General features: G+C 49.2%; 1 protein-coding gene across 6 annotated transcripts in view; it reads right to left on the bottom strand.

Moving 5' to 3' along the window:
• The window catches only part of ANO2 (anoctamin 2), a 344,114-nt gene that overhangs the window by 139,895 nt on the left and 177,938 nt on the right, over positions 1–26,281 (bottom strand). For all 6 annotated transcript variants that reach the window (XM_084956923.1, XM_021092435.2, XM_084956919.1 and 3 more), the window contains 3 exons: positions 20,642–20,802; positions 15,313–15,395; positions 9,080–9,190 (listed from right to left, as the gene is read on the bottom strand). In XM_084956923.1, coding sequence (XP_084813049.1) covers positions 9,080–9,190; positions 15,313–15,395; positions 20,642–20,802 — 355 coding nt within the window. The remainder of the gene's footprint in view (positions 1–9,079; positions 9,191–15,312; positions 15,396–20,641; positions 20,803–26,281) is intronic.

The raw sequence follows: 26,281 nt of genomic DNA, 5'->3' as shown, positions 1-26,281 counted from the left end.
AGGCCACACGCGGTCCCTGGCAATCCAGGGGCTGGTCTGAGAGCCGTGGGCCCAGATGGAGGCAGAATTCACCCTCTGGCTGAGAGCCCCCCAGGCTGCAGAAAATAAAAAGGATGAGAGGCTGTCGGCACTGACCCAAATCAGCATTTCCAGAAATGGGCCAGGGGTCCAGCTTCACCTCAGCTCCTCACTAAGGGACTCTTCAAGTCCCCTTTCTGTCCCCCTTTGCCAATGAGGAATCTTCTTCATCCCTCAAAGTCTGGGAAAACTACATAGAGTCATTATCTTTGGGACCCTCAGATGGTCATTAAGTGACCTAGTGCTGTCACAAAAGGGCCCACGAGAACTCTGTCCCATGGCTCAACCACCCTGGGCCTCTGTGCAGGACCTTCTGACACACTCCCCTTGGACCCAAGGAGGGGCCCGGGCGGACCCGGCAGCCCCGCTCCCCTGGCCCTGTGACTGCCCCCGGCATCCTCTCGCGGTCCTCCCAGCCTCCTGGCCAAGGCCCTCAGTGATGCATAATTTATTCCACATGTTTGTTTGTGGCGCCTGCCAGAGGCGTCGTGTCGTAAATGTTTCAATACTTTAACTTTAGATGAGTTTTCTTTTGAAATAATTGTCCCCAGGGTGGTGCGCTGAACAGTAAATTAACACCCGTCTATTCACGGGCCTCCTCTTGGCAAAAGTTCCCCTTCAACATTCCCCATAAAACATGCCTTAAATGCAGCATCACAGGCAGCCCGGTCTCGGCGGGGCAGGTGCCTGCCTCCACGCAGGATAAACGTTTCGAGGACAGGTCCATCTCACCAGGTAATGAGCTCCTGGGACTGGTTCGAGAGGACTTTGTTTTAAGGTCCTTTAAGTGACATGTTGCACGGAAGACTCTTTGAGGACCCGCAGTCGCCGTGCCCCCAGCTTGTCACATGCCCCTTGACACAGAAACATGTTTTGTCTCCTCACTGAAGCCTTCTGCTACCTGACCTCACCTGTGTCACTCCCATGGCACCAGCACACACAGCTGGTGCACACCCCCACTCACACGGACATTCTCTCTCTCTTTTTTTTGTCATTATAGCTGGTTTACAGTGTTCTGACAATTTCCTACTATAGGGCATGGTGACCCCACAATGGACATTCTTAACAGCGCAGGAATGGTCTGGGCCACTGACCGCTCCTGAATCCTCTCTCATTACATCAATGGTCAGCATTCTTGCACTTTCTGCCAAATTTTGGGTTTGGGGGTTTGGGGGGGCTGCACCTGTGGCATCTGGAAGTTCCCCAGATTGAACCCACACCATAGCAGTGATCTGAGCCGCAACAGGGACAACGCCAGGTCCTTAACCCACTGAGCCACCAGGGAACTCCTCTGCCAAATTTTTCGTTGTAGCCCTTAACAGCCTCTCAACTCCCCAAGGCAAGGACCTGACTTCAGTGATCAATCAGTGACTAGTTGGTCCCAAACTGATGCTGGCTTACGACTGGACTTTTCTCCCAGTTCTCTGCCACTTGCCTGCAAATCTATTCTCCACTCTTCCCTTGTACTCGGTGTTGCTGGGGGGTGGGGGAGCTGAATCCTAAAAACAATGTGATTTATCAACTCACTTTTGGTTAGATTTGGCCACTGGGGGCGCTGGTGTCAGACCGGAGGGCAGGAGGGGGACTGCAGGGTCTCCCTCCTCCACCTCTCCCTCAACCTGTCTTCATGGGCTTCTCCAGGAAGGGGCTGCACTCCTGCAGGGTGTTGGCACCCGCTGGGTTCTGGCAATACCACCTCCCCTCCTGATCCTTCCAGCCCTACGAGTGGGAGCAGCCCCCATCTGTTGCTCATTTCTGCTTTGCCTCACCAGCCCCTGTCTGCCTCAATTTCCTGCATTCTAACGTCTTTATCATTAGTTCTTTGATTATTTTGCCTCTGTTGAACTCTGCAGCAGGAGCTCTATTTTCTGAGGACACCCTCAGGAGCAGGACGTTTAGTGACGGGAAAGGAGGCGTGGCTGGGAGGAGAAGGGGCAGAGGGGTGAGAGGTGGAGATCAGGACCACTCCCCAACCCCGCCATCCACAGCATCTTGCCGGCCGCTTTCAACTTAGAGCTTTAGCATCTTGTATGAACAGAGAAACATCTTGCCCTGGAAGGAAACTTGAGGAAACCTGCAAATCTGTTCAGGATAGGCTATTCCAGAAAATACTCCAGCTTATCCAGGAAGAAGGGGGGAAAGAAAAAAAAAAAAAAAAAGCTAATTCTTTGGGTTTTTTTGTTTTTTGTTTTTTGTCTTTTTGCTTTTACTAGGGCCGCTTCCCGCGGCATATGGAGGTTCCCAGGCTAGGGGTCGAATCAGAGCTGTAGCCGCCGGATCAGCCACAGCAACACAGGATCCGAGCCACGCCTGCGACCTACACCATAGCTCCCGGCAACACCGGATCCTTAACCCATTGGGCAAGGCCAGGGATCAAACCCGCAACCTCACGGATCCTAGTTGGATTCCTTAACCACTGAGCCACGACAGGAACTCCAAAAACTAATTCGTTGATGAGAAGTTCCAGCTCCATAGTTTCCTCAGAAACACAACATCGCTCTGTGTTTTGAGTCCCCAAGTCTCTCACTGTCTGTTGAACCTCTTGTCGTAAACTGAGCTAATTCGGCTCACTCGTCCTCGGTGGAAATAGAGCATCAGCTCACCAAAGTTTACACAAAACCACTAAAGAAAAATTGGGTCGGTAGCTGTCTCGTACCCATCTTTCCAGCAAAAACCGCATTCCTTCCAGCCTTTAGAAGAAGGAAGAAGAAGCAGGCATGACTCTTCAGGGGTGTCTGGGGATCTGCGGCGGGTAAACATGTGGAAGGCAGGGGAGTTGAGTGGTCAACAGCATCGTTCTTCAGACTTGACGTTGCCAAGAGCGGGAGGGGAAAAGGGAGGAAGGTTTGGGAATTTAGGATTAGCAGATGCAAATGATTATTTACAGAAGGGATAAACAAGGTCCTACTGTATAGGCCAGGGAACTATAATCAATATCCTCTAATAAACCACAGTGGGAAAGAATATGAAAAAGGACATGTACTGTGTATATACTCCCTTTACTGCACAGCAGGGATTAGCACATATGTCACTTCTACTCGAAGAAAATAAATTTTTCAACGAGAACACTGGTCTCGGGGTCAGACTGTTTGGCCACATAGAAGCAGTGAGCAAGCGCCTTCTTTCTAAATAAATAAGCCTCGGTTTGCTCATGTATAAAATAGGAAGTAATAATGGTTTGAGACTTACATGAACTAAAACCCATAAAGATTTGCACAGAGAGAGCACTCCATAAATACCACGTATCATTTCATCATCTTACCATCCTCCCTATGCCCCCGCCCTTAAACGTCATCCCAGTAGAGAGAACCATAGCCCAAACGCCACCATCCAAAACAGATAAGGGACAGTCTGTCCCCCAAAGTTGTGGGCCATTGACCGACATGATCTTTCACATCAGCAAGTGAAGCAGCGACTCTCCGAACAGCAGACACTGCAATTCAATCTTCCCACGTGAGAGCCGAGGGGGAAGAGACCAGTCGTGGGCTGGGCCACCTGACGACGTGACGTGATTTCTTCTCAGGGACGCCTTTCAGAGAGAGTTAAAAAGCAATGTACCATACCTACTGGAGAGCACAGGAAAAGCTACTCAATAGGTTGTAATAATCCATATGGGACAGAAGAAGGGATGTCTGTCTATGCATGACGGATTCACTTTGCTGTACACCTGAACCTAATACAAACCCTGTAAGTCAACTCTCCTCCAACAAAATCAAAGTTTCAAAAAGACCGAGTTTAGAGAAAGGAGAGAAAAAAAGCAATGGGCCACAGAAAACATCACACTTAAGGGTGAAAGGCCCATTTTTTCTCTTAAAATCAAGAACAAGGCAAGGAAGTCGATTCTCATCCCTTCCCTTCAACGTGCGGCATAAGAGGCTGTAGTCAGAGCCATTAGGGCAAAAGGGAGGGGAGCTGAGAATGGAGAGAGAGAGCAATAAAATGCATCCAGGTTGGGAGACGAAGAAATAAAGCTCTCTCTCTTCAAGATGGCATGATCTTATAAGCAGAAAATCCTAAGGAACCTACCAAACACCGCTGGAATTAATGAGGTCAGCAAAGTTGTGGAATATAAAATCAATATACAAAAATCAACGGTACTTCTGGATATTAGCCATGAACAACCCAAAATTGAAATTAAGAAAACAATTGTATTTGCCATCGCATGAAAAAGAATAATTACAAACAAAGTTAACACAAGGTGTGCAAGACCTCTCCTCCGCAAATATAAAATGTTTTTGGAAGCAATGAAAGAAGACAGTATTGTTAAAATGGCACGACTTCCTAAATTAATCCGTCAAAAATCCCAGCTTGCGTTTTTCGCAGAAATTGACAAGCTACGCCTAAAATTCATATGATAATGTAAGACACCTAGAATTGTCAAAACAAATTTGAAAAAGAAGCACAAATTCAGAGTCGCACTTTCAATTTCAAAACTTACTACCCAGGTGCAGTAATTAATTAAGCCAATGTGGAACTGGCCGAAAGACAGACATACGGATTAATGTAACAGAACTGAGTGTCCAGAAGTGAACTTTTACATTTATGATAAATTAATTTTGGATGAGAGTGTCAAGATAACTCCACGGAGAAAACAGTCTTTACAACAAACAACGCTGGAACAACTACGTGTGCAAAAACAAAAAAATGAATGTGGCCCCTTACATCACACACAAAAATCAACTCAAAACAGATCACGGACCTCAACATAAGAGTTAACACTGTAAAATTCTCAAAAGAAAACCTGGGAGTATATCTCCATGACGCTGGATTAAACAATGATTTCTTAGATATGACACAAAAGCATAAGTGACAAAAAGAAAACTCGATAAATTGAACTACATCAAAACCTTATTTTGGTCATTTTAGGGCCGCACCCCCAGCATATGGGAGTTCCCAGGTGAGGGGTCAAACAGGAGCTGCATCTGCAACCTACACCACAACTCACAGCAATGACGGATCCTTAACCCACTGAGGGAGGCCAGGGATCGAACCTGCTTCCTCATGGATCCTAGTCAGGTTCGTTAACTGCTGAGGCACAGTGGGAACTCCTTACATCAAAAACTTTTATGCAGCAAATTGTATCATCGATTAAATGAAAAAAATCCACAGAATGGGAGACAATATTTGAAAATCATATTATTTGATAAGGGGCTGCTGTTCAGATTAAGTAAATGACTCCTAACACAATAATAAAAAGACAGTTAACCCAATTCTTAAAACAGACAAAGGATCTGAACAGACATTTTTCTGAAGAAGTCATAAAAATTACCAATAAGCACATGAAAACATGTTCGACCTCATTAATCATTAGAGAAAAGCTACTTCAAACCACAGCGAAAGACCACTTCACACAACTAGGACAGGTAAAATAAAAAAGACAGGGAGCAGCAAAGGTTGGTGGGAATATGGAGAAATTAGAGACCTCATACATCCGTGGTCGCTATGCAGAATGGTGCAGCCCCTTTGAAAAATATTACAGCGGTTCTTTAAACAGAGTTACCCTTTGAGCCGGTCATTCTTCTCTCATGTCTATTTCTAAAAGTAGTGAAAACATGTATCCACACAAAACCTTATACACAAATGTTCACAGCAGCATTGTTCATGAAAGCCAACCAGTGGAAGCCACCTAAATGTCCATCAACTGATGCCTGTAGAAACAAAATTAGTCCTATCCAAAATACGGGGTATTATTTGGCAATATAGGAAGAATGAGGCACTGGTACATCTGCAACATGGATGATCCTGAAAACATTCTGCTCAGTGAAAGAAGAGAAGCACCACAGTTTGCACGATCTCACGTCCATGGAAGTCCAGAAGTGGCAAATCGATCCAAACAGGAAGCAGATTACTCGCTTCCCAGGGTAAAGGGTTTCTCTCTGAGGTGATAAAAATGTGTTCAACGTAGATTGTGGGGATGGCTGCACAAATCGGTGAATATGCTGAAAACCACTGAAGTGTGTAATTTAAATGGGGTTATTTTATGATCTGAGAATTAAATCTCCATCAAGACATTATAAAAATAGACTTGCTATCTTTTTAAAAAATGTTTTTAAGAAGCAACGGGCTTTGGGGATCAGGTGTAACTGAGTTTGACTACCAGCTCCCCCACACCTAGCACTGTGGTCTTTGGCACGTTCCTCTACCATCTGGGTCTCACTAAATGGTAGTTCTTATCATTCAGGAGAAAGGCATATAAGCAGAAGTGGGACATGCAGCCTCGGGGTTACCCCAAAGGCAGAGCCAAGGTGATCCTCTGGGAAGGAAGAAGCACATCCAAGGCCACCAGCTAGACTTTGATTGTTAGTCCCTATGCATTTCCCAGAAGAATGTGTCTTTCCTAAATATCCCACCCACACTGGTGCCCAGAGAGCCATAGTCAGCCACGGGTATCAACCTCGACTCTTTCTGCGGGCAAGAGACAGCCTCCCCATCAGACAGCAACATGCGCTTCTGCCTTCATCTCCCACCTCTGGCTAGACTTCCAGCAGCAACAGAAGCATTTCCATTATTTACAGGATGGAGGGAACACAAGAAAGATGCTGACAATCCGATGCCAGGCCATTATTATCTGACACTGCTCGTTGGGGAAGGTTATCCCCGCCCCCCGTGCCTATAAGGCATTAGATGCTTTGGGCTTTGCCTTCTCAACAGTGTAATGGAAATAGATGTTGAATGCTAAAACATAAACATATGTATCATTCATAATGCATTCAGATGTTTTTCAATTATTCATGGTTCCTGAAAGTTATGTGACCTATCATGCATATACATCCAAGCAATGTTTATATTAGAACCACAGCCTCAATGTACGCAATTCCAGCTCCTCGGCATTCCCGTCTATGGAATTAAAATTAAATGAGTCAGTGGTCAATAAAAGTTACATGTGATTTCCATAAAATTATCCACTGTATACTGCCCTGGGGTGGAGAGAGAAGGTTGCATGGGATTGCCAAAGCTGACAGAACACAACAGGCTTGCTTTCTGATGAGGCTGATGGAGATGATTAGCCTTTCTGAAGAATTAATTCATTTTTCCCCAAATAATTGGTGGTCTCGGACTTAATTTTTTTCTAGGGAAATAATAACTCAGACGGCCACCCCTTACTCTTCTAAGTCCTATTTTCTTAAAAAAAAAAAAAAAAAAAAGCTAGTATTCTGGGCTCAAAAACACCACATTCCCACATTCTTCTGTTTTGGTACTTGAATAAATTTGCATGTTAACATGAATGGTTCCAACATAAAGAATGTAAAATTAAATGAAATTTGAATTCGAATCCAAGATGGAGAAAAGACACATGTAAAAACAACAGATTTTCCATCACGTTGATTTTTTTTTTTTCAGGAACCAGATTAGGAAAGACATAAACACACACACACACACTCTCGGTTTCAAAGAAAGGAGGCACTGGGGGGAGGCCGGCACTGCCAAAGAGGAGCCCCGCCACCGTGCCCCCCACCTCCTGCTCACAGTATTTACAGATCACAGCACAGATTCTGAGGCTCTGTTTGCATGTCTGAATGCCACCGTAAAACTCAGAAACACGACTCACAAGCCATGTTCACCATCACATCGCCACCCAGAGAAATGAAAATTGAGGACCAGTGTAGGAGCAGCTCAGGCAAACACAGGCACCGGTTTGGCTCTGCCGACCCAACAGCCATTTCTCGATTTATCCTTCCACCTGCCTACCGCACTTGAAGGGCAGTAACGCACAGTGGCTAGACACCCAGACTGCCAAAGACAAACGTCGGCTCGAGTCCCAGATCCACCCACCGTTCACCAGCTGGATGACCTCTGGCCAGTATCTTAACCTGTGGACATACTTTTTCCATTAGATTTTTTTGGCCACACTCATGGCACACGGAAGTTGCTGAACCAGGGAGTGAACCTGCACCACCACAGTGACCCAAGCCACAGCAGTGACAATGCAGGATCCATAACCCACTGAGCCACCAGGAACTCCTCCCATTGGATTTAATTTGCATAACAATTGTGCCAGCCTCATAAATTTACTGTGATAACAAAATAACATAATGCACTGAGAACACCATCCAGCCTGCGGCAAGCACTCGATAAGGCTTAGCTGTCACGGCACTGGTTGATCTGGTATTAGCTGCTATTATTTTAATTTTATTTATTTATTTTTTTGTCTGTCTTTTTAGAGCCGCACCCACGGCATATGGAGGTTCCCAGGCTAGGGGTCCAATCGGAGCTAAAGCCGCCAGCCTAGGCCAGGGCCACAGCAATGGGGGATCCGAGCCTTGTCTGTGACCTACACTATAGCTCACAGCAACACCAGATCTTTAACCCACTGAGCGAGGCCAGGGATTGAACGTGTGTCCTCATGGATGCCAGTCAGGTTCATTAACCGCTGAGCCACTACGGGAACTCCAAGCTGCTATTATATATATATATATATATATATATTTTTTTTTTTTTTTTTTTTTTTTTTTTTTTTTTTTTTTTTTGCTATTTCTTGGGCCGCTGCCGCAGCATATGGAAGTTCCCAGGCTAGGGGTCCAATCGGAGCTGTAGCTGCCAGCCTCTGCCAGAGCCACAGCAACGCAGGATCCGAGCCGCGTCTGCAACCTACACCACAGCTCACAGCAACGCCGGATCGTTAACCCACTGAGCAAGGGCAGGGACTGAACCCGCAACCTCATGGTTCCTAGTCGGATTCGTTAACCACTGCGCCACAATGGGAACTCCAGCTATTATTTTTAAATGCATAAGTGAGGGAGTCCAGAGGAACCAGGCCTGAATTGATTTTTTTCTTATCCAACCTGCTCTCCCATTTCATTCACCCAGTCATGGCAGAAGCCTGTGCCTCATGAGCTCTGCCCACAGGACAATGACAGATGGCACGCCCTCTTTCCGCCCTCTCCCACCACTGTCAGCACTTCACACAGCCCAGTCTCTGTCCCAGAAGGTGCTCCCAATGCAGTGACAATGGGATCTTCAGAAACGGAAAGGACGGTGAGCACCAGGCCCAGCATCTCACCTCATCTTCACTCTCGGTCGAATGGGTCCCCAGTTTCTGGACAACAGACTTGTCGCTCTCCTTCAGCATTTTCTCGCGAACTTTGGTTTCATATTCAGGCCGGGAGTGCTCCTAAAAGGCAAAAGCAAAGACTAGTTAGTACCCAGGTGGAGGGCAACCCGTGGCCCGCGGGGTATGACCAGACACAAGTACAGGACGCGGGATCGGATGCTACAGGACAAGAACTGCTGCGCCACCCGCTACGGCCACACCACCCGCACTCATGGGGCATCTAGACAGTCACAGTGTGGGGGAGAGAGGGGACACACAACACTTGTTACCAAGCTGAAAACCAAACCTGAGCACGTTCCTGGGGATGGCGCCGGTGGTGAGAAAGGAGAGAGGAAACGTTAACTGGGCAGCCGCTAACAGAGAGGACCCGAGCGCTTTTACACAACAGTTTGACCCAAGGCTGGGGGCTCTCTCTGGTCATCCCACCATCTGTCTTCAGACCTCGACTTTAGGTTTCAATGAGCCAAACCCCAGCTGGAGAAACAGATGTGCCCCACTGCTGGGAATCAGAGCAGTGACAACACGTCTTCCCTGCACCATTCCTCCGCAAGTGAACCATGGCGGCCAATAAACATCAAAGTTAAAGGTGGCCGGAGGGAAGCTTAAAACTCACTTGCCTGGACCTGCTTCCTGCACAGCCTAGGTGAGTAACACATTGGCAAGCACACCAAGGCTCAGGAGACATCCCCGGGCCGTTCAGCAATATGCACTTGAACCATGAGTCACCAGGCATGGGAAAGAGCGCCTGACTAATGAAAAAGACCACAGTCCCATCAATGCAGAGGCTGCGGCAGGAAGACGCGAGACTGAGTTCAAAGAGCATTTAACAACGTACACCTGGCCACACTAGCAGGTCTTCCCCGTAGTTTCCAAAGGCGAATATCTGCAAATGCAAGGACCTCACATCTCTGCAGCATTTACCAATAACTGCTGGGCGGGGATTCCAGCACTGGCTCACGGTGGATCTGGAGAACATTCCCTTATCACTGTACCTACATCAGAGATTCCGAGAGCCCACAAGCTAGGCTCCTGGCTTGTCTCTGGCCTTCCCAAGACATGCCGGGTCGCTGGAGAGGAGAGAGTGTGTACATGACTAAGAAGAACCAAGGTAACAGCGGAGGTGCTATTCCAGAGCTCTGAAGGCTTTTCATCATCGCCCAGCCTCCACGATGCAGTCTCATCCTCGGAGATGGGACCTGCCCTGCCGGCTGACACAGAGCTGGCGGAATCTTCTCCCTCTCAAATAACCTGGCCTTTTAGAGCTTCCATGATGTGGAGATCTTGATTGTGTATTGTTCTTTTATTACTTCCTAGTTGTTTTGCACGGGGGAGTCTTTTTATCTGACTAGAGTACAGCTCCTACTATACCTGGTCTGGACTATTTTGCGTTTCTCACGGTACTGAGCACCACGCAGAGCACCGAGAAATCTCTAAATGCTTGTGAAGTTCACTTCATTTTGTCCCTCCCCTTTATTCGTCCTCCAGCACAGCAACTCGCCAAGAGTTTTAGCCAAAAAAGGATTCCAGGGTCTAACAGACTGGAAAATACCACACGGGCGCATCACCGGAGAGTCACAATGAGCGTAATAAAAGCTCCAAAAAGTTCTACCGTAATGACACCTGCTTAATCTTTTTAAACCCATCATTTCCCACAAAACCCCTGTGGCCTCCAACCACAAACGTCCTGCAGAAATACTTGAAGAAATGTGGTCTCAAGTCTTCCTCCATGGCCTCTGAAATTAGGTTTGCTTTTCTTCCATATTATTCCCACGGAAGATTTAAACTTTACAAAATGATAGCCGTATCTTTTTGTCCAGGGCCATGAAGTGGATTCTAAACCCCTTCGAGCCGGAGTTGCTTCCAGCCTGTGATATTCAGCAGGACCTTCCCTACTGACTGGAGGCTGTTGTGACTTGCCCCTGACTTTCCAAAGACAACCCCCGTGATCTTCTTTGGAGAAACGTCCTTGCATCCCTCTAGCTGTGGCTGTGGCCCACCGCACCACACACTGGCCCTAGTTCAAATGCCCCTCATCTGTTTAGAATAAATAAGTCCAGAGGTCTTGGCATGGAGACGGGCGTCCAAGACTCTCCAAGCAGAGTCTTCAGTTGCTTTGCTTTCCAACTGAAGCAGGTCAGGCAAGGATCCCCCTGCTTGTGGCCAAGGTCGGGCGAGGTCACAGGATTCCTCAAAGGCAGAGATCTGGACGACTGAGCTCCCGGCCAGAGCAGAATCTAGACCCTGTGAGGGCTGCTCCAACAAAGCCACCTACCGGCAGGTCCCCCTTAAGCCTGATGTTCCCCAAACGCAGCAGCCTCCCTGGATGGGTGGTCTGATGGACAAATACACAGCCCCTCCCACCAAGACTCTGGGAAAGATTTCCCAAAGCCACTTCCACCTGGTTGGTCCCCACAGGAGGTAGGCTGAAGGAAAGCCCCAGACCAGCTCAGAACCAGTCTTCGCTGACCTAGGGAGGTAAACCCAGAGATCCAGTCCACAGATGCCTCCAACACAGAGCCATCAAGCACCTACTGTGCTCTGAGCTCTTTTCCAGGCTCTGTTGCTTATGGACAAGGTCTGTTCTTTCAAGGGGCTTATCTGCAAGGACAGGAAGGTGACAGTATGCAAACACACTCACAAATACAAAACCAGCAGGTGGAGAGGAGAACAACAGAAGAAATGAGTCAGGCTGACTGCTTCAGGATAGGGATTTGGGGAAGGCCAAGCAGAGGAGGCTAACATTTGGGTTGGGATGGAAAAGCCAAGAGAGGGTAGGCCAGGTGGAGACAGGAGCCTTCAAGGCAGAGGGAGCAGCCAGTGCAAAGCCTGGAAGGAGCCTGTGAGAGAATGAAGGCCTGCGAGGCTGGCAGGTCCAGGAAGGGAATGCCGCATGTGCCGGGGGTTCCTATGTGATGGGAAGCCACTAAGGATGGCTAATGCTTGATGCGGTCGATAAGGGGCGGGAGGGAGATGGAGGGGAGGATGTCTGTGTACAGATAAGGCCACACTCTCTGAGGGCTCCCGGGACACCTGGGGACTCTAACTGGGCAAGAGGCCACTGAGCTGAAGACCCTCTGAGGACGCTGGAGATCTGGCCGGCCTCCTTGCAATGGGCGCCAATAAGACCCAAAGGGGGAGTTCCCATCATGGCTCTGTGGTTGACGAATTCGACTAGGAACCACGAGGTTGCGGGTTCGATCCCTAGCTTTGCTCAGTGGGTTAAGGATCTGGCGTTGCCGTGAGCTGTGGTGTAGGTCACAGACACGGCTTGGATCGGGCATTGCTGTGGCAGTGGCAGTGGCAGCTATAGCTCTGATTTGACCCTTAGCCTGGGAACCTCCATAAGCCTCATATTATAAATATTCAGAGACCAGATAGCCTCTTAGGTGAAGGTAACCCTTTGGAGATGCTCAGAGACTATGCCTGGGGTAGTCCCATATCCCAAAACAAAGCCTAATCCATAGTAGGTGCTTGATGCGTAGGTTCAGGTTTAATGCAATTTAAAGTGTGCTTAATATCCAAGTCCAACATACAACTCAGGGAAGGAAAGACGTGACTGTCCTCTCACCTCTCAACCACGTGAGGCCCTGGACTTGCACACGAGGTGGGGGTAGGGAGTTAACACCAAGGATGCTGCAGAACTGCCCCCGTAACCTGACAGAGAGCCCGTTAGGACCAGCTCCCCGTGCCAGGGACATACCCAGGCTTGGCCAGGCCCCTCAGCCTGCATGTGAGTTCCCGAATCACGCCCTCCCAGGAAATTAGCATGGCTGATAGGGGTTAACAGGAAACAGGACACCTGGCTACAGAAACAAAAATGGATTCTTAACATCCTGCTCCTGCCAGGGCCCTGGGACTGAGAATTCCAGGGCATCGAGTCATCACCGATGACTCTCTGTGACTGTTTACACGTCCTCCTGTACAGAGAGACTTGCTGGATACCTCAGCGCTGCTCAGAGGACACATTTAGCTTGTTTCTGGCCCCACACAGGTTTGTATGCAGGATGCTTCTTCTTTTCCTCCTTGGAGACATCCTGCGCCTTAGGATAGGAGAAGCTGGGCCCCCACACACCTCCCTACAGCCAGCCACAGTTCTCTCCCCTCTTCTCTCCTACACCAATCAAATCAAACCCAGAGGACAAAGACACCCCCACCAGATCACCCTCACTGCATATTAGAAAGCTCTTTCCACTGAAGCACTACCTTGGGCATTTCCCCCCTAGACATGCAACTGCCTTTATTATTTTCCTAGCTGCTTATTTTCCTCGCTAAGTTGTATCCTCTCTGAAGGCAGAATCCATACGTACATTCTCACATTTGCCACAAAATCCAGGATGCTCGGAGTCTCTGTGCAGATGCTTAATGCACAGGACTGGGACAGAGTGAGTGTGTGAACTGAGTCCCTGGTCATGGAGCACCACCTGCTCAAAGGCAAGCTGACTGCTTAGAGCTTTAAGGAGAGGAGATGATCCCCTATGGAGAACAGTAGGGAGGCTCCTTAAAAAACCAAAAATAGAGCTACTGCATGGTCCAGCAATCTCATTCCTGGGCATATATCTGGAGAAAAACATAATTTGAAAAGATACATGCACCCCAATGTTCACTGCAGCACTACCGACAGTAGCCAAGACATGGAAGCAACCTAAATGTCCACTGACAGAGGGATGGATAAAGAACATGTGATACATATATACAGTGCAGTATTACCCAGCCATAAAAAGAATGAAATAATGCCATTCACAGCAACATAGATGGACCTAGAGATTATCATACTAAGTGAAGGAAGTCAGACAAAGACAAATACCACATGATACCAGGTATATGTGGAATCTAAAACAAAATGATACATATCAACTTATATACAAAACAAAAACAGACCCAGAGACAAAGAAAACAAACTTTTGGTTACCAAGGGGAAAGGGGGGGGATAAATTAGGAGTTTGGGATTAACAGATACACACTACCACGTATAAAATAAATAACCAGCAAGGACCTACTGTATAGCACAGAGAACCCTTTCAATATTGTGCAATAACCTAAAAGGGGAGAGAATCTGAAAAACATACATACCAATGGATGTATAACTAAATCCCTTTGCTGTACACTTGAAATGAGAACCACACTGTAAACCAATTGTACTTCAATATAAATAAATAACTTTCTTAAAAACAAGGCGAGGAGATGACATCATATCACAGGTGAGGGAGCCACACTGACTTGAGAATAAGACCAAATGGAGGACTTTACTAGCTTGGTCACAAAGCATCACGGCCACAAAGCCAGAGGTCCTGAGTCCAAGGAGAGGCACACGGATGAACATGAGGGAAAGGATGGAAAAGCCCTGCTCTCCACGCACGTGGTACTCGGGCACCTGGGAGTGCCTCCTGGCCCTCTGGACGCTGTCCTCAGTACCTCATGGACAAAGCTTCAGGAGCGCCTACCTGAGAGTCATTGCTGTTTGGGCAACGGCAGCGTGTAGGAATAGACAACCCTGAGCAACCATGCTTCCCCTAGTCATCGTCAACTTGTCTACATCAAGGGAGGCCCTAGTTCTCAACAGGGGCACTGAGGGAAGGGTGATGTGTTTTCATCCTTTAAACATCATCTTCCCATGAAGCTAGACTCTAGAAGACCTACCCTTTGCCCTTAGCTCGTGCTCCAGCTCCTCACATGCCTTCCCGGCTTACCTGGTAGTGGATTAGTGGTTCCTCCATCCTCCATAAGCATCAAAGACCACTGGTACCTGGCACCCATGCCTCTCCCCCACCCCTGCCTCCCTCAGTAGGCTCACAGGGGCATTCAGACATATGCACACTCTGGGTCACATTCTCTGGCTTCATGCTTTCAAGCACCAATGAGATGGGAGGTATACGAAGGCTGAGTGAAACTTCAAGGCTGCCACAAGGCTTGATTCTCAGGCCATGTTTTTCCCCCAGAATGGGCCACAAGGACATCTGGCTACCCATCAAGTCCAATGTCTTAGAGCTCAAGAGAAGAGACAGGATTTCAACCCTTGGCATTCAGTGCATATTGGCCATGGCTAAGCCCATGGAGCCGAACCAGAAGAGGAGCCACAGCAAGACTTGGCAGGTGACCCAGTGCTGTGATAGCAAATGCAAGGGGTTATTTCACTCGAGACAATCTATTTCCAGGAGCAAAGCAAAGACTCAAAGGGAACTCACTTCTTCCTCTTCGATTCCAGTCAGGTCCCAGAAGTAGCCCAGTCGCATCTGTAATCTCTTCCAGTTTTCAAGAAACATGGTAGCTTAAACAGAAAGGAAAAACTCTATTAATTTACTTTTTGGTCTTTTTGTCCTTTTTTTAGGGCCTCACCCAACAGCATATGGAGGTTCCCAGGCTAGGGGTCCAACCAGAACTGGAGCTGCCGGCCTACACCACAGCCACAGCAACGCAGGATCCTTAAGCCACTGAGCGAGGCCAGGGATCGAACCTGCATTCTCATGGATCCTAGTCAGGTTCATTAACAGCTGAGCCACGACGGGAACTCCAAATTCTATTAATTTTGAAGAGTGGATTCAGAGCACCCTTAGGGTTCACCAAGGGAGGATAAACTTAGAAATTTCAAATTTAGGGGCTTTCTCTAAAGCATTTATTCCCTTGCCCCACCTTCTAGCTGGAATTACATTAGCTGGAATGGCTTGAAATACTCCGCATCCTAGAGAGCCCAATAGATATATTTAAAGGGACACACATGTGCACACGTGCACGCACACACACACACCCTTTTCTCTATTCCTAGGTTATGAGAAAAGGATAAACACTGATCTCACAAAATGAAGGAAGATGGAAAGGCTTGTAGTCTTTTTTTGGACAAATCTCATCTTCGCTATACATCCTCACGTCCTGCACCTTCCTCGGCCCTCCCTTTTTTTTCCCATCTTTCTTTCTGTCCCCAGCACAACTTCCCTTCTCTGGGCTCAAATCTTCTCTTCTTGGGGTCATGTAACCATCTCCTAACAGTGCAACCTGAGTCCAGGGTCTCAGCCTTCCAACCCATCCTGCAAATAGCCGAGAGACCAATCTCCCTTAAGTGCATTCAATCATTCTTCCATTTGTTTAGCAAATTATCTGTTGAATGCCTCCCATCCCTACACACTGGTCAACCTGCCTGCTCCAACCACAGCCCTTGAAGGGCCAGCCCCGCATGCTCCAGAAGGAACCAGTCTCCTCTGCTCTACAGCTATGGCTTGTTACACCAGGATGGGACATCTCATCTGGAGCCTGCTGCCGGACCAGTCAGATGCTCTCCTTGGAAAACTGAAACCAAGAGACACAGAGAGAAGCAGAAATGGGACAAACCACACAGCACGTAAAGGAGACAGGTTTCGGATACCTCCTCCTGCCCCAGTTCCCCAGGGGCCTGGCTACATTTAATTTGCAGCATCCATGAGCTTGCTTCGTGCTTCCTTACCATCTCTTGTTATGTGAGCAAGCTTGAGTGAATTTCTAATCCTGCAAAAAACGCGAGGCCTCTCTAAGGGACCTGCAATACACAAAACACTGTTCTAGATATTGTGAGAGAACCTAGGTGAATCCAATGTGGACTTTGCTCTCCTTGTGTCTCTGAGGAGAGATTTTAAATAACTACAGTAGAAGGTATAAAGGGATCAGGCCTTAAGAATGACACAGATAAAAGGCTGTGGGCATGCAGAAGAGGGAGTGCCAGCTGCCAGAGCATCTGAGTCTGGAGGAACCATGGCCTTTGAGCAGAGCAGGATACGGAGAGGGAGGATGCCAACAGGCCCCTGAAACCAGCAATGGCTCCCTATTGTCTAGAATCTTCCCTCTGAATGTGGGGACCTCATATATCTGGTCCCACCCATCTGTCCATATCTATTGCCATGGTTTATCAACACACACCTCATGCCCGCACTGTGGCTGAAGTCATCGTCCCCTTCATCCCCAACTTGTACAAACTGTCCCCCTCTCCCAAGCCACCCTCCAAGGCCACCCTATCCTTTCATGACCAGATCAAGTCCCATAAGACCAGGCTCACGGGCGCCCGCTCCTCTGCACCCCAACTGCCCCGTGGGTTTGGTGCCCTGGGAAGGGAAGGGGCTTGACAGTCCCTGAGGCCATGCCCACCCCTCTGCATCACCCCCAGTCAGAGCCTGGGTGCCCTCCACCGCCTGCCCTGCGGGACCACTGGCTACCACCCAGGTCTGCCGTGTAGTGACAGGACCGCAAACTCTCCCTTGGCTCTTCCCTGGGTCTGTGCATGTCCACCTCAGGCACGGCACAGGACTGAGCATAACACACGCCACAGGCTGGCTGTGTGTGCCACTGCTTGAAGCAACATTTGTTTCACTTGGTGCCACATTATAGCATGCGCCCATCCCTACCATCTGTTCGTTACCCCCTGGATTTGAAGCTTTCTCCTGTGTGTGCATCCTGACCTCCTGACACTGGCCTTGGCCTGGGGATGCTCTCAGGACAAGGTGGACGTCCCCCCCTTTCTGCGCTGTTCTCAGTGCTTGAAGAGGGCTCTACACACAGACTGTGGTCTCTGTGAAGAGGAGAAAGTCAGCCTGGGGGCAGAAGAGTCATGGAAGGGGAGTCGTGAGGACAACGGGGGGCCGTCATGACCATGGAGAGCAGCTCACAGCCCCTGGGGCAAACCCAGTGCCAGGCACCACGTGGAGGGCTCCGCGCACACGTCCCATCCCCGGTCACAGGAACGCTACCAGGCAGGTGTTGTGTCACCCATTTGACAGATGAGGACAGTGATGCTCCGAGGTTAAGAACCACCTCCTGCCCAGGTTACACAACGCCTCGGCCAACAGGACCGACCTCGGTGACACGCAGCTCGGTTCATGCTATGGGATCCACCTCCACAGTGGTTTGAGGGGCAGGACTGTGACCCACCACCTGACCGCTAAGTCAGTGACCTTAACCTTGTCCCTTTATGCCTCCTTTCCCTCCTTCCAATAGGGCTTCACCCTCTTTCCAAAGTTCCCTGGAGTGTGACGCCAGAACCCTGGAGCAGCTGGGTCTGGACCCCCAGCCGGCCTCAGCCACCCCCCCAGTCCTGCCCCCACCAGAAGCCTGAGTCTCTCTCGGTGGAGAAGCGCTTCTCCCAGCCTTCTTCCTGGCAGACTTGGGCCCTGGCCCAGGCCCACCCAGCACAGCACCACGGATCATGATAATCACGTAATGAGAGGCAATACTATTACTGCTAATTGTAATTTGCAGGCAGTCATGCCCGGGGGCTGCTGGCTGCTGTAACCAAATACACAATCACGTAAAACACAGTGAGGCTGTTAAAAGAACCAAATCCAACCCTAGGCCAGGAGGCGCTGACACAATCCCAACCTCTTGCTTTCCCCAGGCTGCTAGTGAGGGGAGGAGAGGGGAGCCGGGGGTGAAGGGAGCAAATAGCTGCAGATCTCAGAGAGGTCAGAGGTGACTGTTCATTACAGCCGTTGAGGAGAGAACAGCGGCAGGTATTGGGGTTGGAAGTGCGAAGGTACGAGCAAAAACCAAGTTTCCCTGCAACAAGGAGTCATGCATCCCAGGAAAGTTCCTAAGGAAGGGATCGGGGACCCAGAGTTGTTAATTTCATCTACTCAACCACAGCGCTGCCTGCAAGTCAGATAAGTGGGACTTAGGGCTTCAACAGATCAGAAAATGAATGTGAGGTTCCCATCTAGCAGTAACAAACCCGACTAATATTCATGAGGACAAGGGTTCAATCCCTGGCTCTGCTGTAGTGGGTTAAGGATCTGGTATGGCCGTGAGCTGCACTGTAGGTCCCAGACACGACTCAGATCTGGTGTGGCTGTGGCTGTGGGGTAGGCTGGTGGCTACGGCTCTGATTTGACCCCTAGCCTGGGAACCCCCAATGCCGTGGGTGCAGCCCTAAAAAGATGACCCAAAAAAAGAATGTGTATTTTGGGCTCCAAGCAGTTCCAATGGATTTGGGGGTGGTTACCAGATGTGGATCCTTGACAGGGAGGCACAGGATGCCTGTCATCGCCCTGGCAACACGCTGGAACCCTCCCGAGAACAGAGCTGTGTGCCATGGGTGCCGTGTCCTCCACCTCCCTGCCCCTACTCACGTGGGCTGTTCCTCCGAGAGAGTACAGTGTCCCCAGGACACTTGCCTTGGTCATCTGGTAACACGGAATCTCTCTGGTCGGTTCCATCCCCTCCCAAGGAGAGGTGCTCACGGGGGCTGGAGGCAGGCTGTGTCCAGCTCCGCCAGCGGGGCTGAGACCAGAATTCCTCCTCTCCCGCTCCCACTCTCAGGGACTTGTGACGCACGACCCCATCCTGCTGCATCCTCCAGGCCCCGTGGGGTCAGGGGTGAGTTTAGCAGCTTCTGCAGCTGGACAATGGCCCTGCCAGTCTGGGATCTGATGGGAGAGAGGCGGACCCGCACTGCTAAGGACGCGTGAAAGGCCCATGGCTACTCGCAACGGGCTGAAACACGTCCCCTCGGTCCCTTTTTTAATACTAGTGGGTGTGTCTTCTTGGAAATGTTCAGGGACCCCAGGGTGGCTATTCCAGGTTATTCCAGTTTGTAAAAATAGAAGGATGCGTGTGTGTGTGTGTGCATGTGTGTATGTGTGCTTGAGCGTGCACACATGCACGTGTGTTAATGGTCAGATGGCTACGGCCCAGAGAAAGTTTATTACCCCGATACTCTGGGGGTGAGGGAGGAGGAGAAAAGGAGGGAACTATATGTTCCTTCTTTCACAAATCCCTTTGGTGGGAATACTGAAAACATCCCTCTGGCATTAAGCAAAAATCTCTCCAGTCTATACGCGTGGTGTCTTGAAAACTGCGCAGCATGTGGAGTCGGGAGACCAGATTTGAGCCCACCTTCACCCCCAGCTCCCCCTGTGACCATGGCAGTCACCCCACCACTCCGAGTGTCACGGTGGATGACACTGAGGACATCACACGTCTTAGAAGATGTACCTGGAGGTGCCGACGTGTGTGTGTGTTAAGGGTTTTCAGAGCACGCACTGGTTCAGTCTCTGAGACAGATTAACACTGCCCTAGCTCTTTAAAAAGCATAGAAAGCCATGAAACTATTCTTAGTTCTACTCACAGGCATAAGTAAAGGAGAGAAATCTGGAGTCCCTGTTGTGGCTCAGCAGTAAGGAGCCCAACTAGGATCCATGAGGACGCAGGTTTGATCCCTGGCCTCGCTCAGAGAGTTAAGGATCCGGCATCGCCATGAGTGGTGGTGAGGGTCGAAGATGTGGCTTGGATCCCGCGTTGCTGTGGCTGTTGGGTAGACCGGCAGCTACAGCTCCAATTTGACCCCTAGCCTGAGAACGTCTGTATGCCACTAGAGCAGCCATTAAAACAAAAAAACCAAAGAAAACAAAAGAAGGAGAGAAACCTGATGTCCCTAAAATCCTGCTTGAGTAAAAGTACCAAGGAGGTAAAATGATGACGAATAAGGGCTTTAGAGCTTGGACCCCACTGTACCCATTTAAAGATACCCCCACAGAATCAAGCCTCACAAGAACAACTTACCCCACAGAGCCATGAAGATGGAGAAAAAGACGGTGGCAGGGTTGTCAAACAGGTGGCTGGCCCGTGCTGTGCCACAGGCTGAGCTGAGGTTCCAGTAGTCACAGGACTTGTCACACAGGGGACACATGGTGAAGGCATTCTGCTGGTCACACATCTCTTTGCTGCAGCAGACAGAGGTTGCAGTGTCAAGGGGCGTTCCGGCAGCACCCGCCCCTAGCTCACTACCCTCCAAACAGCTCCCACTTCTGAACCCAGGACTAAGCTTCTCAGCTCCATCACCGAGGTGTGAGCAAGACCTGGGGTTGGATTCTTCCCCTTGGGAGTTGTATTCTTGCATTTTGTCTTAAAAAATGGATGGGCTATCTTCTGGGGTATGGCGCCTCCTGTCACTAGAAGTGGCCCGCCAGAAAGTTAGCAACCACCTGTCGGAGATGCCGTACCCTGGACGATGCCTTGCAGGCCCTTTGAAATGTGCTGAGTCTGTGAGGGTGGTGGGAAGCATCAACAATTGTGAGTAAGTCACTTGTCTGAAGTTAGAGTCCACTGTCCTTCCAGCACGGGCTATCTCCTACCCTACCACTGGCTGTCCATCAGTGTGGGAGGGCAGTCCCTCGGAGGAACAGGCATGAGTGCGCAGCTGGACCAGCGCAAGCTCGTCCTTCCAGAAGAAGCCACGTGAAGAGTAGAGTCAGGAGGCTGGAAGCCCTTTTCTTTTCTTTCTTTCTTTCTTTTTTTTTTTTTTTTTTTAGGGCCTCACCTGCGGTTCCCAGGTGAGGCCCTAAAAAAAAAAGAAAGAAAGAAAAGAAAAGGGAAGTTCCCAGGCTAGGGGGTCAAATGAGAGCTTCAGCTTCCAGCCTACGCCACAGGCACAGCAACACCAGATCCGAGCCGTGTCTGCGACCTACACCACACCCACAGCATGGCCAGAATCTTAACCCACTGAGCAAGGCCAGGGATCAAACCCGCATCCTCACGGATATTAGGTTCATTACCACTGAGCCACAGTGGGAACTCCTGGAAGCCCTTTTCTAAGGGCATCACCCACGTGACCATTTGTAGAAAGGGGATTCATAGCCTCAGCTTAATGAGAAGGATCATAACCATGAAATGAGACGATGGAGGCTGAAAGAGTGACGTAAATTCTTCCCAAATCTAGATTCTATGATACTTGGAGAACAAAGCCTGAGTCAAGTGACTATCACCTACCTTCTCACCCATGTGCAGTGTATTTCTATTTAAAGGATCATGAACGGATTGGAAATTCCATTCAGCTCCATCCAACAAATTCAGGTTCATAGGAATGCTTGCAAGTAAGAACTGAAGCATTCAGCCCTAACTGGCTTCCCCAAAACCCTCCACACCATGTACTGGTAGGAAAATGAGTGAAGTCATCACTCCGGGGTGTCATAGTCTCCCTGGGGAATGGGGTAATGGCGAAGCTCATGGTCTGGGGAGAAAGGGTGGAGAACTCGAGATTTCATGAAAATGAAACTTTGGCTGTTTTCACAGAATGATGGGAGAGGCAGGGATGCCCACGCTGAACCCACAGCGGTGTTGCCTCTGAAAAGAGGCAGCAGAGGGCGCTACAGAGCACGGCTGACAAGCGGGTACCTGGATGCTAAAGCCAGGGCTTAGATGCAGCCCAGCTGCCAGCGATGCCTGTGTCTAGCTCCCTCGTTTAGCCGTGGAAAGGTTTCACTGAGGGCTGTCACTGCCTGTCAAGTCCCAGCTTTCAGGCTTGTTTTTAATGAGCTATTAAGGCCACGGCAGGGAAAGCCTTCTGTGTGAGAGAGTGGAAACTCCAGGTCTCCAAGGCTAAATCGCAATTCCTCCCCTGCGTGCTAAGCAAGTGTCAGTAGCGCTTGGCAAGCGTCAATAGCAGTGACTCACATCGATAATATTAAATAGCAATTTCTTAATCATGAGTTCAGCCGTGCCGGCTTCACCTGGGCACATTCTTATTGGTAACTGGAGAGCAGGGTTTCTTTTAAGTCTTCTGGGCCAGACAAGTGCTGGCTGTGTGGTGGTGGAGTTGCTGCTTTCAGGGAGGAGAGCACCCCTTAGAAAACAGACTTGCACAGAAAACAGTTGGTCTGTGCAAAGTCTAGTAAAGAGCTGTGCTTCGGAGCCACAGCTAAAAAGATTGGAATGTTCAGAGTTCCTGTCGTGGCTTGGTGGTTAACGAATCCGACTAGGAACCATGAGGTTGCAGATTCGATCCCTGGCCTCGCTCAGTGGATTAAGGATCTGGCGTTGCCGTGAGCTGTGGGGTAGATTGCAGACGTGGCTCAGATCTGGCGTGGCTGTGGCTGTGGTGTAGGCCAGCAGCAACAGCTCCGATTCGACCCCTAGCCTGGGAACCTCCCTATGCCGCGGGCACGGCCCTAAAAAGACAAAAGACAAAAGACAGAAAAGAATTTAAATTAAAATTAAAATATAAAATGAAATAAAATTTCCATTTAGGAGTTCCCGTCATGGCTCAGTGAATCTGACTAGCATCCATGTGGACTCGGGTTCAATCCCTGGTCTCGCTCAGTGGGTTAAAGGTCCGGTGTTGCCGTGAGCTGTGGTGTAGGTGGCAAATGTGGCTTGGATCCTGCATTGCTGTGGCTGTGATGGAGACCAGCAGCTGTAGCTCTGACTAACCCCTAGCCTGGGAACCTCCATTTGCCACGGGTGCAGCCCAAAAAGACAAAAGCAATAATAATAATAATAATAATAGCTGTTCAATTGATTCTATAATCCACCAATGGGTTGCTTCACATAGTTTGTAAAGCATCATACACTGACGTGCAATATGCTGTGTCTGCAGTGATAATGGTCGCATCGTACATGCAGTAGACCTGCCCGTATATGATGTCCACACATGTGCACAGATACGTATGTCTTTGCACCACGTGTACAGCACAGCCACTTCCAGCTGCAGTGGTCACTACCACGTGTATCCCCACATAGGGAACCAGGACTCAAGTTCTAAGTCCTGATCCAGCACATGGACGCCCCACCGCGGGTTCCCCCCCCCCAACCCCTTGCCCACCCGGCCTCCACTGCAGTGCGTTGGTTCTCTGTCCAGGGTACAGAATCCTCCTGTTTTGACCAGCCTAAGGCCAAGCTTTCTAAGGATCACCACTGGGCAACTGAGCTTGATTTCTGAGAACACACCAGGCAGGGCACCCGAAGCTCCCGGGCTGCCAAGGAAGATGACTTCACAGCTTCCTGGGAAAAGCAAAGCCCTGGCACTTGCAGCGGGAGGCAAGAGAGGTCAAAGCCCAGTCTTGACAATTAGTAGTGGTTGAAGTTGGACGCGTCAGGTGACCTCACTTGGCATCAAGGTCTCCACCTCAGTGAGGTAAAAACAATAATACCTGTCCTATAGAGTTGGCAACACTGACCTTAGAGAATCAAAGAAACGGCACCCAGTACGCCTGAAACTAACATAACTTGACGTGTAAGTCAGGTCTGCTGCAACACAATTTTTAAAAATAAAAATTGGGTGTTAAAGCTGAAAGAGCTTGAAGATCACATGTGGTCCAAAGGTTTGATTTTACAAATAAAACAGACTAAAGCCAAAGAGGGGGAAACATTTAGCCAAGATTTAAAGACCCAAAGTAGAATAAAAGCTGGGATGCTGAGAAGCCGGTTTCTTGTCTCATGTCTTCGTGACTCCCCGTGGGTGCTCTGACCTCTTTCCCTTGGTTCACTGTAAATAAAACCACACCACAACCGGGAGGTCCTCCCTGACCCCTGGGTTGGAATGGAAAAAAAAAAAAAAAAGGAAACAGCGCATAAAAACCACCTAGCAACCAACACAACACTATAAGTCCACTAGACTCCAATAAATTAAAAAACAAACAAAACTCAGCACTATGCCTGGCACAACTAATACCAGGTATCTGCTAAGTACCCCATCTCTCTTCACACTTCACAAGGCAGAGTTCCAAAAACATAACCCCTGTGCCCCTGCAACAAGGGTCCCAGAACTCCAGTCAAGAATCCTGGACAGATGATTATAGAATTTTTTTTTTTTTGCTTTATAGGGCTGCACCCACGGCATATGGAGGTTCCCAGGCTAGGGGTCCAATCAGAGCTAGAGCTGCTGGCCTATACCACAGCCACAGCAACATAGGATCCGAGCCACATCTACAACCTACACCATAGCTCATGGCAACACTGGATCCTTAACCCACTGAGCGAGGCAGGGATCGAACCCGCAACCTCATTGTCACTAATTGGATTCGTTTCCACTGTGCCACAACGGGAACGCCAATTCCAGAGTTTTATACACAAACATAGCCAAACCTCTGTCTCTTCTACTGAGATATTTAGCTTTATTCTAACTAGTGACACTGTCATCTCCAGTTTCTCTAATTTGTAAGACCTTCTCTAGAGATTGCCACAATGGCCAGAGCCACCTGTTCCTGCCACTGGGGTCACACTTCCCTCAAAGAGGACAGTTGTTGCCCCTGTCTTCCTGATGGCCCTTACTCAACCATCACTACGCTTCACTGCAGTGGACACCCACTGTGTGCCCAGTGTCCTCTTCCACCTGTCTCCTGAGGGAGCAGCCTGTCCCCGAGCCATGACCAGGTAACCAGGAACCTCCGCCTAAGGCAAAAGGAGCCAGGAGGACTTTCTCACACTAAGCCCAGGAGCTCTTAGCAGCAATGCTTACATCCCTGCAGTGAAACAAGTAAAAACTAGAAAGAATTAGAGATAGAGGATAAAGAGAAGGAGACCCTATTTGCACTGTTCCTTGAGCTAGCCTGCCTCTTGGTTCTCGACTGAACCCTAAGAATGAATTCCTTTTTTTTTTTTTTTTTTTTTTTTTTTTGCTTAAGCTAGTTCAAGTGCCTTTCTCTCACTTGCAACTGAAAAGAGTATTTAAAATACACAAAGTATGCTTCTACTAGCAAGGACCGTTCTGGAGATGGCAAGAGATTCAAATTCTACATACTGGCTAAGTGTCTCTTGTATCCCTTGTACTCTATCCCCATGTATGTTGACTCACTCAACAATTCTTTACTCATCCTTTGCCCGTGTGCCAGACTCTGTTTCCCTAAATCCTCTCCTCGCCACACCACCATGAGGTAGGTGTGATTATTACCATTTTACGGGGAAGGAAACAGACTCAGGGAGTGCGCTACCCAGCCACATAGCTACTATGTAACATAGTCAATCCTAAAGGATGTGCTTTTTTTTTTTTTCTTTTTCAACCGCAGCCCTGGCAATGGAAGTTCCCAGCAATGGACTGAATCCGAGCCGCAGCTGCAACCTACACCACAGCTGCAGCAGTACTGGATCCTTAACCCTCTGTGCCAGGCTGGGGGTCAAACCCGTGCCACCTCAGAGACAATGCTGGATCCTTAACCCACTGCACCCCAGCAGGAACTCCAAGGATGCTCTTTTTAAGTACTTATTTTCTTCGTGGGATCTTTCTCTCCCATGAGGACCAGCCTGTGCTCCATCTCTTGGATCCCCAAGGGCCCCGCCACAGGGCCTGTCACCTCCTGCAGTGTCCAACTTCCTGAGGCAGAAATGAAGCTTCCTGAGTTCCAGAGCTGCCTGCTTCTACTGACGGCCTCGTGGCATTTTATTTGGACAGGGTTTGACCACATAGAAGCCATCCCTACCCAGCGCCAC

The sequence above is a fragment of the Sus scrofa genome, chromosome 5 (assembly GCF_054392235.1).
Source record: "Sus scrofa isolate SSC_HxYL_T2T_F1_AM1 chromosome 5, Sscrofa_HxYL_maternal_Yorkshire_Landrace_v2.0, whole genome shotgun sequence".
Classification (NCBI taxonomy): Eukaryota; Metazoa; Chordata; class Mammalia; order Artiodactyla; family Suidae; genus Sus; species Sus scrofa.
Note: the sequence above shows the minus strand (reverse complement) of the source record. Positions and strands in the feature narration are given on the sequence as shown.